Source organism: Notolepis coatsorum (genome assembly GCF_963971535.1).
Source record: "Notolepis coatsorum genome assembly, chromosome: 6".
In the NCBI taxonomy this organism is placed as follows: domain Eukaryota; kingdom Metazoa; phylum Chordata; class Actinopteri; order Aulopiformes; family Paralepididae; genus Notolepis; species Notolepis coatsorum.
In genome coordinates this window covers 49,024,399-49,039,915 of record NC_140170.1, presented here as the reverse complement: position 1 = coordinate 49,039,915, position 15,517 = coordinate 49,024,399, and the positions used below count along the sequence as shown (strand labels likewise).

The 15,517-nt window shown below is 47.2% G+C and overlaps 1 protein-coding gene across 1 annotated transcript in view; it reads left to right on the top strand.

Moving 5' to 3' along the window:
* Positions 1–15,517, top strand: part of ppfibp2b (PPFIA binding protein 2b) — a 242,077-nt gene that overhangs the window by 197,783 nt on the left and 28,777 nt on the right. Inside the window, exons 7-10 of the mRNA XM_084315553.1 lie at positions 3,724–3,835; positions 8,541–8,602; positions 9,051–9,126; positions 10,460–10,533. Of these exons, the coding sequence (XP_084171679.1) occupies positions 3,724–3,835; positions 8,541–8,602; positions 9,051–9,126; positions 10,460–10,533 (324 nt within the window). The remainder of the gene's footprint in view (positions 1–3,723; positions 3,836–8,540; positions 8,603–9,050; positions 9,127–10,459; positions 10,534–15,517) is intronic.

Here is a 15,517-nt window from a genome sequence, read left to right as displayed (position 1 = left end):
CCCCACTATAGGAGAGTGTAGCTATAGTATTTCTGTACTGCCTTCTCTCTCATGCTTAGCTAGATACTAACTTGATCATAACTTGATTTTGTTTTGAATTCATGCACTTGCTATTCCTTGCCCTCTTGTCTCCTGCTTCCTCCGTCTCCTCCCCCTTCTCCTCTTCCTCCGTCTCCTCCCCTTCTCCTGCTTCCTCCGTCTCCTCCCCCTTCTCCTCTTCCTCCGTCTCCTCCCCCTTCTCCTCTTCCTCCGTCTCCTCCCCCTTCTCCTCTTCCCCCTTCTCCTCCCCCTTCTCCTCTTCCTCCGTCTCCTCCCCCTTCTCCTCTTCCTCTGTCTCCTCCCCCTTCTCCTCTTCCTCCGTCTCCTCCCCTTCTCCTCTTCCCCCTTCTCCTCCCCTTCTCCTCTTCCTCCTTCTCCTCCCCCTTCTCCTCTTCCTCCTTCTCCTCCCCCTTCTCCTCTTCCTCCTTCTCCTCCCCCTTCTCCTCTCATTATTCCTCTGCCTCTCTTCCTCCTCTTTCTTATGCTGCTTTTTGTACTTGGTCTTCTTCTCCTCCTCCTCCTCCTCCTTCTCCTTCTCCTCTTCATCCTTATCCTCTCCTCTCCTCCCTTGTGGTGGTCAAAGCTTTATCGAGAGAGAGAGGGGGAGAGGAGAGAGAGAGAGAGAGAGAGAGAGAGAGAGAGAGAGAGAGAAAAGAAAGAGAAATCCATCCACCCATCCATCTACTGTATCTGTAGGCGGACTGACTGTGGGGTGATGTGAATGTGTTTGTACGTCAAGTGCATCCAAGTGTGTGTGTGTTTGTTTTTGTGTCAGCGGTAGACCTCTAGATTATGTTCAGTTGGTTTACCATGTGCATAACTTAGGTCACACACACACACACACACACACACACACACACACACACACACACACACACACACACACACACACACATCTCTTTCCACAAGACAAGCAACACGTATAACAGGACCTGTTCACTGACCACTGGTTTGTGTAACCAGGCGTGGTCTACAAGCTTATTTCTTTTTTTATTATCTTTTCCCCCCTCCTTTTTCCGTATTTTCTCCCATCCCACTGTTAGTCGTTATGCCAATTCCCAACCCCCTTCCTGGTTGTTGCGCACTTTCCCCTACTGTTGGTCCGAGAGGCCGGAGACTGTCACATGCTTTCCTCCGACGCATGTGCAGCCAGCCGGCAGCCAGCCTGGCAGCTCAGATTCTCACCGGAGAGTGTAACGTGTGGAAGGTCGCACTACCTCTCTCCAGATCCTACCCTCGCTGTGCAGGTGCCCCGACCGAACTGTAGGGGTCGCTGTCCACAACGCCCAGGACCTACCCACGGCTTCCCTCTCCCTAACTCAGCCAAACGAGTTAGTATAGCGATCAGCCCGAGCCAAGGCAATGCTGACTCTCTGGGAGTCGAGACCGCAGCCTCTTGCATTGGTGACGAGCACAATCTCCGCTACGCCACCTGACCGCCCCAAGTTTAAACACTTACAGATTTATTTTTTTAAATGTATCAAAATGTTAAAATCCTCTAGGAACCCCAGAAGTTCCACTCACTGTAAGGCGCGTTCACACCTACCCTGTTTGGTCCACTTTAAGTGGACCATGGTCCCTTTAGATCGATAGTCCGTTTGGTTTGTACAGGTGTGAACGCAAACCGAACTATAATGAGGACCAAACAACCGAACCATGGTCCTCTTGAAAAGTTGGGACTCGGTTCGTTTCAAAGTGGACCATGGTTCGTTTGCTGTTGGTGTGAACGCGATCGAACTTTATATAGTATCTAATCTAGAGCAAATGAGTGACAGACGCCTAGTGGCGCGGTCGCGCGACCCAACTCAAATGAATGACAGGCGCGTGGACAGTCTCTCTCTTCCTCTCTCTCTCTCTCTCTCTCTCTCTCTCTCTCTCTCTCTCTCTCTCTCTCTCTCTCTCTCTCTGCCTCTCTCTCTCTCTCTCTCCCTCTCTCTCTCTTCCTCTCTCTGTCTCTCTAGACTAGCGCCGCGAGCGGACAGTCTCTCTCTTCCTCTCTCTCCCTCTCTCTCTCTCTTCCTCTCTCTGTCTCTCTAGACTAGCGCCGCGAGCGGACAGTCTCTCTCTTCCTCTCTCTCTCTCTCTCTCTCTCTCTCTGTCTCTCTCTATATCTCTACTCTCTAGTCGACTTGCGCCACGCTCGTAATGACAGTATCTCTCTGCTTTATTACAAGAGACGCTGTCGGCAACTGTTTACGTTTGTGAGTGCTAGTCCAATAGATGAACGACTTGGCGACAGCATGTCCTTTGTTTACAAATTAGATCCGCACCAAACAGGGTAGTGTGAACGCAATCAAACAATGTATCATTTTCACATTTGGTCCACCAGAAAGTCCGGACTATCCCCGGACTTTCAGGTGTCTCCAAAAGTCAATCTTTATATTTCAGCTCAGGAACCAAAGTGAGGACCCATTTTTATTTTTTATTTTTTTTAAGTTGCCATCATCATTTACTTGATGACTGTTTGACTGAAGAATTTCCAGATGAAAGGGATAATTCTGATGGGTTTTTTTTTTTGCCACAAAGTGGTATGAAATACTTGCCAGTAGAGTAAACGCTGCGAGCCATTAGCTGACTCACTGAGTCCGGCTGTGGGCTGGATGTTCTGGCTGGCAGCGTCAGCCAGGCAACACACAGGGTCCGGTAACAAACTGGGTTCAAGCCACACCACAACATGCACACAAAGGTCTTAACCATCCGCAAGACAGAATCAAAACAGTCCTCGTGTATTTCCTGGTGATTCTTTTCTTCTTGAACAAGGCCAGTGTTTTACAAACAGACCCACCAGACAACCAGTGGTTTAAGGATTTATGCCATAAGCACCATCTTCTTCACCCTCTGGACTACACTCTTCCTCCAGCTGTGTTGGCTCAGTGACATTCCTGTGTCGAGAGAATGTGCTGCAGTATGTGGTCGGGGTCTGTTGGCTTAACTTTACCCCCAACTCAACAACGTAACCCCTGGAAATACTCCTGCGACTTTCAACTTTAAAGCACTACCAAAAAAAAGGTTAAATGATCTGTCATTTAAAGTAAAATGACAGGTAATGTAGGCTGGTTGACCCACCCAACCTATCCAGTACCAATTATTCTGTTCATTTTAGTGTGTGTGTGCCCCCCCCCCCCCCCCCCACAGAACTCGAATGGTCCCACTGTGTCTGTTCTCCAGCAGTGTGTCTGTTCTCCCTCTCCCTCCTGTCTCCGCCCCTCGTGTTCCACCCCAGCGCTCTTGTCATCATCTGAAGTCTGTGAGCGAGTTGGTGTCTCAATAACACTGTGAGTCACGCGTCAGCTTCACGGGTTCCTGAATGTCAGCGCTGTGTCAATCTGCCGACAGCTCGCACTGATCATCATAGCCGTCTGTCTCTCGCTCCCCAGACGTGTCGGACCTTAAAAGACAGACGTGTTAGAGTCACACGCCCGCTGTGATTCTTCTAAGCAGTTTTTTTTTTTTTTTTTTTTTTTTTATGTTATTCTACATCTGATCATGTTGAGAGGGGGGGCAATGTTATGGTGGGAATTATTCAACATGTTCTGCTGCCCAAAGAACTTGTTGATTTGTTTCCTAAGTAGGGGGACCCCATGTTTCCCCCGTAGTAGCTACAGCCTGACCAGACTCCGGCGTTACTGTCTCGCTTTACGTTACTGACCGTACTCCACCTCTCCTCTCCTTCTCTCATCACAGACGGAGATCTCAGAACTCCAGCAGCTCCTGGCCGCTAAAGACGCTGAGATAGAATGTCTACAGAATCAACTGCTGTCCAGAGGCACGGCGGCCAATGACAACGCAGAGAGAGGTAGACGCACGCCCACACGCACACCTGACCCAACACAGTTAGATTCAGATATATACAATACATACGTGTGTGTGTGTGTGTGTGTGTGTGTGTGTGTGTGTGTGTGTGTGTGTGTGTGTGTGTGTGTGTGTGTGTGTGTGTGTGTGTGTGTGTGTGTGTGTGTGTGTGCGTGTGTGTGTATGAGAGAGAGAGAGAGAGAGAGAGAGAGAGAGAGAGAGAGAGAGAGAGAGAGAGAGAGAGAGAGAGAGATTTCATGTCTACTAATCAACACATCCCTCTCCCCCCTGCTGTGAATGGTCTCTTTACTCTCTGCTGCCCTCTGCTGTACAAGAGGTGTATATCAAGCAGCTGCTTGACAAATGTAAGACTTGTGGTGCTGCTGTGGTGATCAGTCCAGTTTCAAACCAAACCCTTCTGTCCACCGATGCGTCGTGTCCGTGTCACCACCAGGTATCTAAAAGTCGAGGAGGGCTGCACAGAGTGTCTCAGCCCTGTGACCTAGCAACACTACTTTCAGCCTATGATTAGCGTTGTTTAGCAAGAGTCACGCGTTGTTTTGGAATATTATCAGGTGAGCGTTAAAAATCTGTGTCGGCTCATTATAAAATATTCAAGCCAAAAGCGGTCACTTGGTCAAAGTGTCGGGTCGCAGAGGGTCTGGTTTGAGATTGGACCGTTGTTGGAGTCTGGTGTTGCTGTGGTTGAATGACCTTGAAACAGGACTGTCTGGGTTCTACTTTATATCCTTTCAAAGGCTGTGACTGACGAATCAATCGGTATATTGATAAATTTCTATATATTTGTATATAGATTATTTTTATTGCATTTATCACTGGCGTATCCTTCATGTATGGAAAAGATGCCATGGGCCTGGGGCCAAGCCAGCCTAATGCGTCTAAAATATATATATACTTGGGGAACTCTATGCCCCAAATACACATTTATTTAGAGAACTATGACATAATTTCAACCCTACTGGGTCTTCATGAAAAAGTTTCATCTCAATCAAAAAGCTCGGGAGATTACTGCAGGACCCTGACACAATTGGATTCACTAAAAACCAGGCATCTCATCCAATGGGCGGTTGTTGTGAGGAAGGTGTAGGTCACACGAGAGGCCTGGATTTTAGGGAGTCCCCTGACAAAACGTTCGGTTCGGCCTGTGCACGTTTTTACTTGATAAGACGTCCTGTTTTGGCTCTAGTTTAGGGCTGCACGATTTTGGGAAATAATCGAATTGCAATTTTTCGGACAGATATTGCGATTGCGATTAAATTAGCGATTATACATTTTTTTTAAGCTGCCCCACAGAGGTTTATTGTAAAATGTGGCCTGCAGCTGGACTACGCTGTGGGTCTTTTTCGGGACACCGAGCCTGAAAATGTTTCTTTTTACCTGGGAATGGATACCGGTACCCAACGGTACCTTTTTTTCTGTACTTTACTCTCCCTCTCTGAAGTCTAAACTTCACAACACACAATCTAAAACCCCTTACCTCCCTCTCCCAAACCGATCTTGTATTTCAATGGGACTTCCTGGTTAAATAAATAAAAAAATTAAAATAAAAAAATCGATTATATTTTTTTTGCGATTTGATAATTGCATCATTCCAAATCGCGATTTCGATTTAAAATCGATTAATCATGCAGCCCTACTCTAGTTATTTATCAGATCAATGCTACTCAACGTCCTTTCAGATGCTCACCTCTGAGCTGTTCGAGGGTGACTATATGGAGGGTACTGCCAGCTGGCGTCTAGTACGTTCATGTTTGCATAACATTATTGTTTCGATTGCAATCCTACTGCAACACAAGCGATTGATTAGGCACATTGCAGCACTTGAAAGGATATTAATAAGATGTGTTGTGTATCTGCCTGGTCACTCTGTTGTCATTGGTGCTCTTATTTTTCAACAACAACAAAGTGCAGTGACGCTATTTTAAGTGGACACTGTGGGATGAAGATAGAAAGAAAGAAAACTGTATTTAATCAAATCAATTCTATAACTCCTATATTCCAATAGACCCCCATCTGTTTTATAAATTAGACTGTGTTTAGAATGGGTTCCTTGGGCCCAATAACATTACTGTTGTGAAGGGCCAGATTAAACCGAATATATATATTTATTTATATATATATATTTAATTGTATTTGTATATTCTCTAATATTCCCTGATATCCCTTGTATATTCCTTGTACAATATGCATTGAATATCCATTCTAGCCTACTGAACATCCCATAATAGTCTCCATTCTACTATTGGTCGAGACCTTGGTGCCAGGCTGCCATACCCCTCAGACCCAGTTCAAACGTACCGCTCCACATGTACGAACAAGTCCTAGTTCCGCGTAGGAATCTGGCTACCGCACCACTAATGGGACTATTTGTTCATAGTGCGTATATATACTGCGCTACTAAAGTAGGACTTCCTTTTCAGTCCAGTTTCTTACCCTCCAATAGAGTCACAGACGTAAAGCCTCCCCGCGACGCCACGTGTGGGAGTAAGGGTGGGAGTAAGGCCAAGTTCGCCTACCATCGGTATTGAGACATCGTGTATATTAATATTTGAATAGTCATATTTGGCACTATATCGTCGAGTTGGACGTAGTCTATTAAGCTAATAATAGTCTGTTAATATATAGTGCTTCGTGCGGTGAGAATACTACCGTAGTCAGTACCCCCATCGTTTTCGGGCAGAAGAACTGGCTGCTTACCCAGGGTGGTTGACCCCATGTGAAGCTGCACCCGAGGAGCCCCAGAGCCGACGAGCGAGTGGACCTGTATACCGGATTATTCTACCGACGACAGCCCGCCTTCCCAGGCACGGATTATGCTTTGTATACTTTGATTATTCCATGGATAAAGACCCCCGACACTGCCGTGTGTTGGAACCCCCCCCCCCTGGAGAGGACGCAAGGTGAGGAGACGCTCTGCAAGACGAGGTCGCTTCACGTCTCTCCCCCGTGGACCGGAGAGAGCCGGCCCACAAAGAGTCCACCTGCTTTCATCTGTGGTCCAAGGATCGCCGGCGCATTGAACGGCACTACAGTGGGTTCACCTGGGATACCCTTGGCCGGACGAGGCAGCCGGATTCTACCCCCCCCCCCCCCCCCTCCTACTCCTGTCGGCTTACAAGCGACCGGATTAACCCCCCCTTAGTGTATCTAGTATATAATCATTAAAGTATCATTGCTGTTATTCCTTAACTATTCCAGGTCGTATATTTACCACCTGCGCCATCAGAGATTGGACATTCTCTATTGATATACCGACGAATACTCTTTGCCATAAAAGTGCATACTATTTCAATTCATAAATGTAATTAAGTGATTAAGTGCTTGCTCTACACACCATTGCTGTGTAGTAATAAACGCATACTTCGACTTCGTACATTTGTGTTGGATCCGTTTCATCTACGTGAGAGTGTTTATGATAATATATTTATGCCGTGTACTGGGTGGCCGAATATTAAGTACAAAGGTAGTGGTAGTAAGTATCATATCTAGTAATACAGTCAGGGAATTGTACCCCTCAGTTACAATTACAATTACTCAGCACATAGAAAACCATGTAAAAGTGAAATTCAGGCAAGATAACGAAAAACACACAATTTGTAATAGTAACGTTTACAGCAGTCCAATGGTTCCATTGCAGTACACACACTATTGTAGTTGTCCCAGGTGTGTGTGCGTGCATGCGTGCGTGCGTGCGTGCGTGTGTGTGTCTGTGTGAGATATGATTAGTTGTGCTGTCAGTAGTCATGTTTCCATTAACATATTTTTATGCACGTTTTGAAGTATCACATTAGAAAAGCTTGATGGAAACGGTCTTCTGTCTTCATCTCAATTCTAGACCGATATATTTATTTGCCTCAACCCGACTGATGGAAACGGACCTAATTCACGTTTTCTTTTTTTTTGTGTGCAACATTTCAAAAGTTTGCTTAAAATTCGCTTGACAATTTAATGGAAACACGGCTACTGTGTATCTGTTCTGCTGTCTCATACGTTAGCATGGCTGTCACATCTGTCACTTCCATCACATCAGCACCAACACATGCCCTGGAGGAAGAGAGAGAGAGAGAGACGAGGGGGGAGGGGGCTGTGAGAGAGAGAGAGAGAGAGAGAGAGAGAGAGAGAGAGAGAGAGAGAGAGAGAGAGAGAGAGAGAGAGAGAGAGAGAGAGAGAGAGAGAGAGAGAGGAGGGAGGGAGAGAGAGAGAGAGAGAGAGAGAGGGAGGGGCGGGCTGTGAGAGAAGAGAGAGAGGACTGAGAAGAGAGAGAGGACTGAGAAGAGAGAGATAGACTGAGAAAAGAGAGAGAAGAGAGAGAGAGGGAACTGAGAGACGAGAGAGAGGGGGACTCTGAGAGAAGAGAGAGAGAGGGGGGACTGAGAAAAGAGAGAGAAGACTGTGAGAGACAGGACTGAGAGGGAAGAGAGGGGAGTGGTTCATTTTCCGCCTAAAAATGAACTGTTTCTGCGTGTTGATTAGACAACACAGGGCCTGTATTTATCAAGCATCTTGAAGTAGAAGTGCTGATCTGAGACCAGATTGGCTCAAATTGGAAGTCATACTGGGGTGTATATAATGGTCAGGTGACCTGTGCGCCGCTGACACCAGATCAGTGCTCCCACTTTTATTATGTGAATGTTATTGTAATGGCAAAAAAATAGCACGTTAATGCCACATTTTTCTCGTTTCGTTAGACCAAGAGTTCCAAAGGCTGAAAATGGGGATGGAGTCATTGTTAGCTTCAAATGACGAGAAAGTAAGTTGTGAGCTCATCCTTAAAGGAACACGCCAACATTATGGGAAATGGGCGTCCCGTCTTCTCCAGAGTCAGACAAGAAGATAGATACCAGTCTCCTCTCTGTGCGCTCAGTAGAAAGCTATCCGGCTGCAAGCTAGCCTAGCTTAGCATAAATGAATGGAAGTGGATACGGACCAGCTAGCCTCGCTGTTGGCCGAAAAAAACACCTCTCCCGGAGTTTTAAGCTAGGCTAGTGGTCCGTATCCGCTTCCATTAATGTGTGCTAAGCTAGAGAGGAAATTGGTATCCATCTTCTTGCCTGACTCTGGAGAAGACGGTAAGCACATAAGTCCCATAATGTTGGCGTGTTCCTGTTCAACATAATGCAATGATCAGCGTGAACTCACCGTATAATGTTAATGCTTGGATGCATGTAGATGAATGCTAACGTCTCACTACACAACAGGATCGTCATATAGAGGAGCTGACTGTCCTACTGCTACAGTACAGAAAGATGCGGGAGATCATGGCACTCACACACGGTAATAATCTGTTATTATTCTGCCTTCATACATCCTATACTATTGTTTTATTGGTTTTAGTGGGTGTGGGTGTCTGTCTGTCTGTCCGTCCGTCTGTCCACCTCAATAGGGGGGTGTAGTCTGATGTCACGTTAGTTCCCCGCGCGGTCCACCCGTATAGGGATTTATCATTGTGAACATTTATTATCGGCTATTGTAATAATTCTGCCTCATGAACATTGGCAAGCTTTCCATTTTTGCACAAAATGAGTTCCCTTCTATCACTAACATTATTGTTTAAGCATTTTTGGTTGAAATAAAGTTAGTTATATAAGGTTTTTAATTTGTCGTTAAAAAAGAACTACACTTACCAGTAGAACGCCTGTCGTTCAGTGCTGTCGCCGTCAGCAGCGTCAGAGAGAAGTGGAGTTCCTCAGTGAACGAAAACATAAACGTTGTTATTTTGCTACTTTTACGATTAATTGTGTTTTTTATATATTTTTTTTTATCAACTTTTTCTCCCCGTTTTCTATTTTTCTCCCATCCCGATTTCGTATTGTCCAATTATACCCTCCCCTGTCTCGAACGTTGTTTGGCCATGCCTCCCACTGGTCCGCTGTAGTGAGGACCAGTGGCCTCCTCCGGTACACGAGGAGGCAGCCGTCGCATCTTTTCACCTGCACAGCGCAATCTCTCAGTGGCGAGGAGTAATGGAGGCTCACGCTGCCCCCGTTGCTTCCTGATTCTGCTGTACAGGCGCACCAACCAACCTGTAGGAGTCGCTGTCCACAACGTCCGATCCCCACCCACTCGCTTTCCCACCCCCTAATACTGCCAATTGTATTAGTATGAACGACCAGCCAAGCCGGAAGCAACGCCGAGAGCTGGGCTCGAACCCAGCATCTCCTGCGTTAGTGGCGAGTGCCTTGCCCAATGCGCCACTTAGCCGCCCTAATTGTGATTTTTTTTTCATGTTGAGCTATAGATTGTGGACGAATACACACAGAAAGGTACACGTGCCAATGTCCCATGCTTTATTTGTTTTAAACGAGACTATTTAGAAATGTGTCCATTGGAAATACATTGCGATTTCAAGAGGGGTGGAGCGCGTGGGAAACACCAATAACGTAACCACTACACCACCCTATGCTCCCTACAAAAAAGTTAAATATTCAGTGAACGAATAAACACATAAACCTTTTTTGTTGTTGTTTTGTCAGTACACCTTTACTGTGTGCATCTGCGCTGTTTAGCAGTAGTCGTTCATCATTCAGTTGCATGGGTTGGAGGAGCTTGAGAACTAGAGTTCAAAGTGAAACATGTTGTATCCTAACGGGTCTCTCTCACCTGACAGGGAGCAGTGAAGAGGAGCTCACTAGTCTGAAGCTCAGAGCGCTCACACACAAGGCCCACTCACTCAGGTCAGAGGTAAGGTGACGCACGCCACACACACACACACACACACACACACACACACACACACACACTCACTCACTCACTCACTCACTCACTCACTCACTTACTCACTCACACACACACACACACTCTCACAAACACACACACACACACACATACATACTATACTGTAGATACTTCATGCTGTCCTTGCATTTGACCTCTTAGCCCTTTCACTGCCACACGACAGCCGGTCGTCGGTTGTGTGATAGTAAAGGGTTAACCTTCTGTCGTGTGGCAGTGAAAGGGTTCTGTATCACACTAGCTCCCGCTCAGCGTCTCATTGCATATATCTCGCTTCAGCATATATACACTGAATAAATTTCAAAATGTACCTTTAAATGCCAGCATTCATCTGGCCACACCCCCATCCGCTTACCTATAAGCAGGGGTGGTGCCACACACTCATCTCCTTCTCAAATTTCATCACAAGCAACGTGTTGCTCATATGCCCACTTGACGTGGAGAAAAATATTGGCTGGAAGAGCAATGTTTACGAGGAAAGGAAGAACAAGGAGATACGTTGACATCATATCTTTATTTTCTCACTCACTATTTTCGAGAAAATACGGCGATATTGTCTTCGTCACTGGAGTGTTTGGAAGATGGTGATCATTCTAAAATCCTCCACCGGTTTTTCATATTGGGAGCACGCCGCTGCATGCCTCTCAACTGCAGTTCCTTGCTGTGTTGGTTGGGGTGAAACCTTTCAGGACACAGCTGAACTGTAGGACGCGCCGCTGTTGTGAGAAGCGGTGGGTTTCAGGTTGGGTGAGTACTGTTTGCTTGCGGCTCCACTTGTCTGTTAGTGCTATGGGGGCTAACTGACAATGTTTATGAACACCGGCCCCAGATTAAGGTCTTTTGTTCAGCCTCTTAGGCAGCAGCGGAAGACCTTGATCTGAAGCCCATTTTAGTTTAACTAGTGGGCCACGACCATTAACACTGGTGATCCCTGTGTTTTCTGGACGAGTGGATGTCTCTCTGTCACCGTGTTAGGCCCCATCTTTCATATCCAAATGAGAGTATTCCCTCACGAGGAGATATGGGCATAGATGTTCATTTCATTAGCGGAAGATCTGTGTTCAAAGTCAGCTACACAGGCCAGTTGGGTATTGTGCTGGCTCCGTCGGGTGTTGGTAAAATCACCGTTGTAAAACTGTGTTAACATCTTGTTTCTCTTTTCTCTTAAAAAGTGAGGAGGGTTTCAGAACGGCGGCCTGTCTGGGTGAGTGTTATATCATTGTGTACAAGTTCAGCGGTGATAGCTGCTTAGCTTACGTGCTAGTGGTGGCCTACTGTTAGCCAGTCAGCTGTTAGCTGCGGCGCTAGCCTGCTGTGATCACTAGGTGGCCTATCTAGGTTAGGCTAGGAAATGTTAGCTTGCTGCTATCGCTGCTTAGCTTACGTGCTAGTGGTGGCCTACTGTTAGCCAGTCAGCTGTTAGCTGCGGCGCTAGCCTGCTGTGATCACTAGGTGGCCTATCTAGGTTAGGCTAGGAAATGTTAGCTTGCTGCTATCGCTGCTTAGCTTACGTGCTAGTGGTGGCCTACTGTTAGCCAGTCAGCTGTTAGCTGCGGCGCTAGCCTGCTGTGATCACTAGGTGAGTAGGTGGCCTACCTGGCTAGGCTAGGAAACGTTAGCTTGCTGCTATCGGCCGAGGCCCAGCGCGGGGTGGCTCCGGCCCCTCGCGCGCCGCCGCGGTTCCCAACTCCCCTCTCCCTCACGGGGAGAGGCGGGGGGCATGCGAAGCTCCCCTCTGGTTGCGTGCGCCGTAGCGTAGCGACCGACGGTTGGAGCGGCCGTTAGCTTAATGCTACTCTGTTGAACGTGCTTTGATTATAACATGTTTTAACACTCTTGACTACGACGTCATCTTTGACAGAGGATGTTCGTCGACCCTGCCCTGAGCCAGGACGGCAAGGATTGCGTCAACAAAGGGGACCGTAGCGACGGGTTGGAGCGGCAACGCTGGCCGGGTCGGCAACACAGAATGGCTGTGTTTACTACGGTGCCTTGAGACTGCACTTCGTTGATCTACGCTCCGGGTAGGCAAGGTTTGGCCAGACCTTATACACTTCTTCTGGCTTTCCCTTCTAAATCTTTTGTAAATAACGATGTTTTCCAAAACGAGTGTTGCTGCACTACATTTAGGATACAACGCGAGTTATGTGTGAATTGTCTTGTCACTGGTATTTAGCTTCTCCATGCAAATCGGGTTGTTGTTACAGATGTGAAAATGATCTGGTTTGTTGTGTTGAGAAACATCATGTGTGTTTATATGTACCGTGTACTCACAACTAAGGGGGTTAACTAACCTATAAAGCTATGCTTAGTGACAAATGAGTAAAGAATGATTCTTTTCTCAGCCTGTAATGACAATGAACAGTGTGTTCACATATTAACAGGTTTTCCTGTTTTAACTGGCCGTATTAAGGGTAAAGTAGGAGGATTGTGTTTCCCCCCGGTTCCCTGGGGACTTCTTCATCCTCCTATCAAACATGTTGTTGCACTACATTGTGTCACTGTGTGGTAGGGATGCGATGTAACCCTTAGCTTGATTGCTGAGGTTGTGCTACAACTGCTGGAGAAACTTTATTTTCCTAAAAGAAAAGATTGTTTGGTCGCTTTCGTGTGTGCTTAGCAAGGCCTGTGGCCGATACTAATCGAGAATTATGTATTCTCTCATTATGAAAAACGGCGTTCCTCTGTAGAGTGTTTTTGCCATTTTTTGTAGGTGATGATGGGTTGTGTGTGTCATGTGACCTACAACTGGGTTGGACTGGCCACAGAAGCACATGTGTAAGTTTGATACCGGGGCTCTTGGAGAGCCCTCTCTATTCTGTGTTTTTTCCTTAGTAAAAATCAGATAGCAGGTTAGCTCATGCGCTGTGTGAAGCTGTCAGACGCTTCATGGAGCTGACTATGACTGTGTCATACTCTCTTTTTGTCATTACATCGTATCATGGGTGTGGGGTCGTAAAGGGGTGAACTGGTAACCTTTCCTCCCCCCTTTTTTCTGTTGGTCAGGGGTAAACCCCCTGTCCTTCAAGGTTCCGCGTTGCGGTTCGGCACGTTACAGGGTGAGGGGGGGGGGGGGGGGGGGGGGGGAGTTTCCTGGTCCCACGGCCTGGAATATTGGGCGTGTGCACCGCAGAAATTCCCCCGCCATAGAGTACGTCACCGTGCGCGTCTCTGTTGGTAGGACTTCCGTGTGCTGTTCAGGTCCATGTGATGGATCTGTTTTGGGGGGGTGGTCAGGGCTCCTCCTCACCAAGCTCCTATTCGGGCCTTCTGTGAGTTGGGACTCCTCCTTCCATGTGAGGGAGCCTCCTTCAGAGTACAGAGCCTCCTCCTCAGATTGTCAAGGTGAGTGGACCCTCAAGAAGGAGTCCTACTCTATTGTGTATGTATTCGATTCAATTCGATTATTGAGTGTGTATGGGTTCAGTGCCTCCTCCCCGGAGAGCCCTAAAACCAATTTTTTACATGGCTCAAGGTGCAATATATTCTTTTCAATCTGTACAGCTCGCGTGGGAAGTCTCTCTGGGGATTCCCGTCTCCTTCCTATGGGAGGGTGGTGGGAGGTAAAAATGTGAATTTTTTTTACCCCCGGCTGTGTAGACTGGGATACATACTGTTGGTGCTTCCTGCTTTTCTATTAAAAAGAGTTGGAGTTAGGAAGTGTCACACCCCTCTTGTCGTTCCCCTGGGCGCCTTGGGGATTCAATGACAGGTCTAAATAGCCTGTTCATTGATGTGGGTGTGTCCCGACGCACGTATAGTGCTAGCTCGGGGTGTTCTGTAAACAGGCGACTGACTGGCACGCCTTGGTTGCTTGAGGTTAAAACGGCGTTTTTATAAAGCAACTGGGATGGAGGTTTTTTCCTCTTCCGACGACCAAATCCGAGACCTGGTTTGGTTATCGACGGATTCTCGTTCATATCTGGGGGATGATGACGGAATGGATCTGAACATATGTAGAGGGGTCTCACGCCCTGGGGGTGGGCCACCGGGCGCGGTTCGCCCGAACGTCTGGGTGGCGCCTTCTTTTCATGTTTAAGATCAACACGCATATCTGCCCCTTCTCCTGGAGTAGGCATGTCGGCGTGGTTAGGGCACAGGACTGGTTCTGGTCACGCTGGTCCGGATCAGTTGAACCCGTTGTCCGCCGGGGATGCAGATCTGCTGTTCTGGTACCCTGAGGGACTTGGGCTTTTTTCAGCAAAAACACTACTCACCCAACCTGGAACGCACCGCTTCTCACAACAGCGGCATGTCCGACAGTTCAGCTGTGGCCTGACAGGTTTCACCCCAACAAACACAGCAAGGAACTGCAGTTGAGAAGCATGCAGCGGCGTGCTCCCAATACGAAAACCGGTGGAGGATTTTTAGAATGATCAACATCTTCCAGACACTCCAGTACGAAGACAATATCGCCTTATTTTCTCGAAAATAGTGAGAGAGAAAATAAAGATATGATGTCAACGTATCCTTGTTTCCCAAAGCTGCTCCTAATCCTTTCCAACATGGTGTCAAGTGTGGGGATCTACCGAGGCACTTCTTCCTTGTGGTGAAAGCGAGAAGGAGGCGAGTGGGTGGCCCCACCCCTGCTTATATGGGTAAGCTGATAGGGGTGTGGTCAGACGAATATTGGGATTAAAGGTACATTGTGGTCTTTATTCAGTGCGCGTGCACATATGCGAGATAGTGCAGAGAGCGATGCCGAGCGAGAGCGATACGATACAGAACTGCTAATCATCAGCACCATGATTACAGTACAGCGTGTTGGTACACAGAACACACTAAAGTAGGCAGGCGGTGAACTCACTGAGTGATATTCTACTGATCTGGATGGATCAATTATGGGTCCAGTAAAAAAGGTACAACATTGTATGCTGTGTTGTTGATGAAAAAAAGAACAACCCCAATGATTAAACCCATTTGGAAATATAAA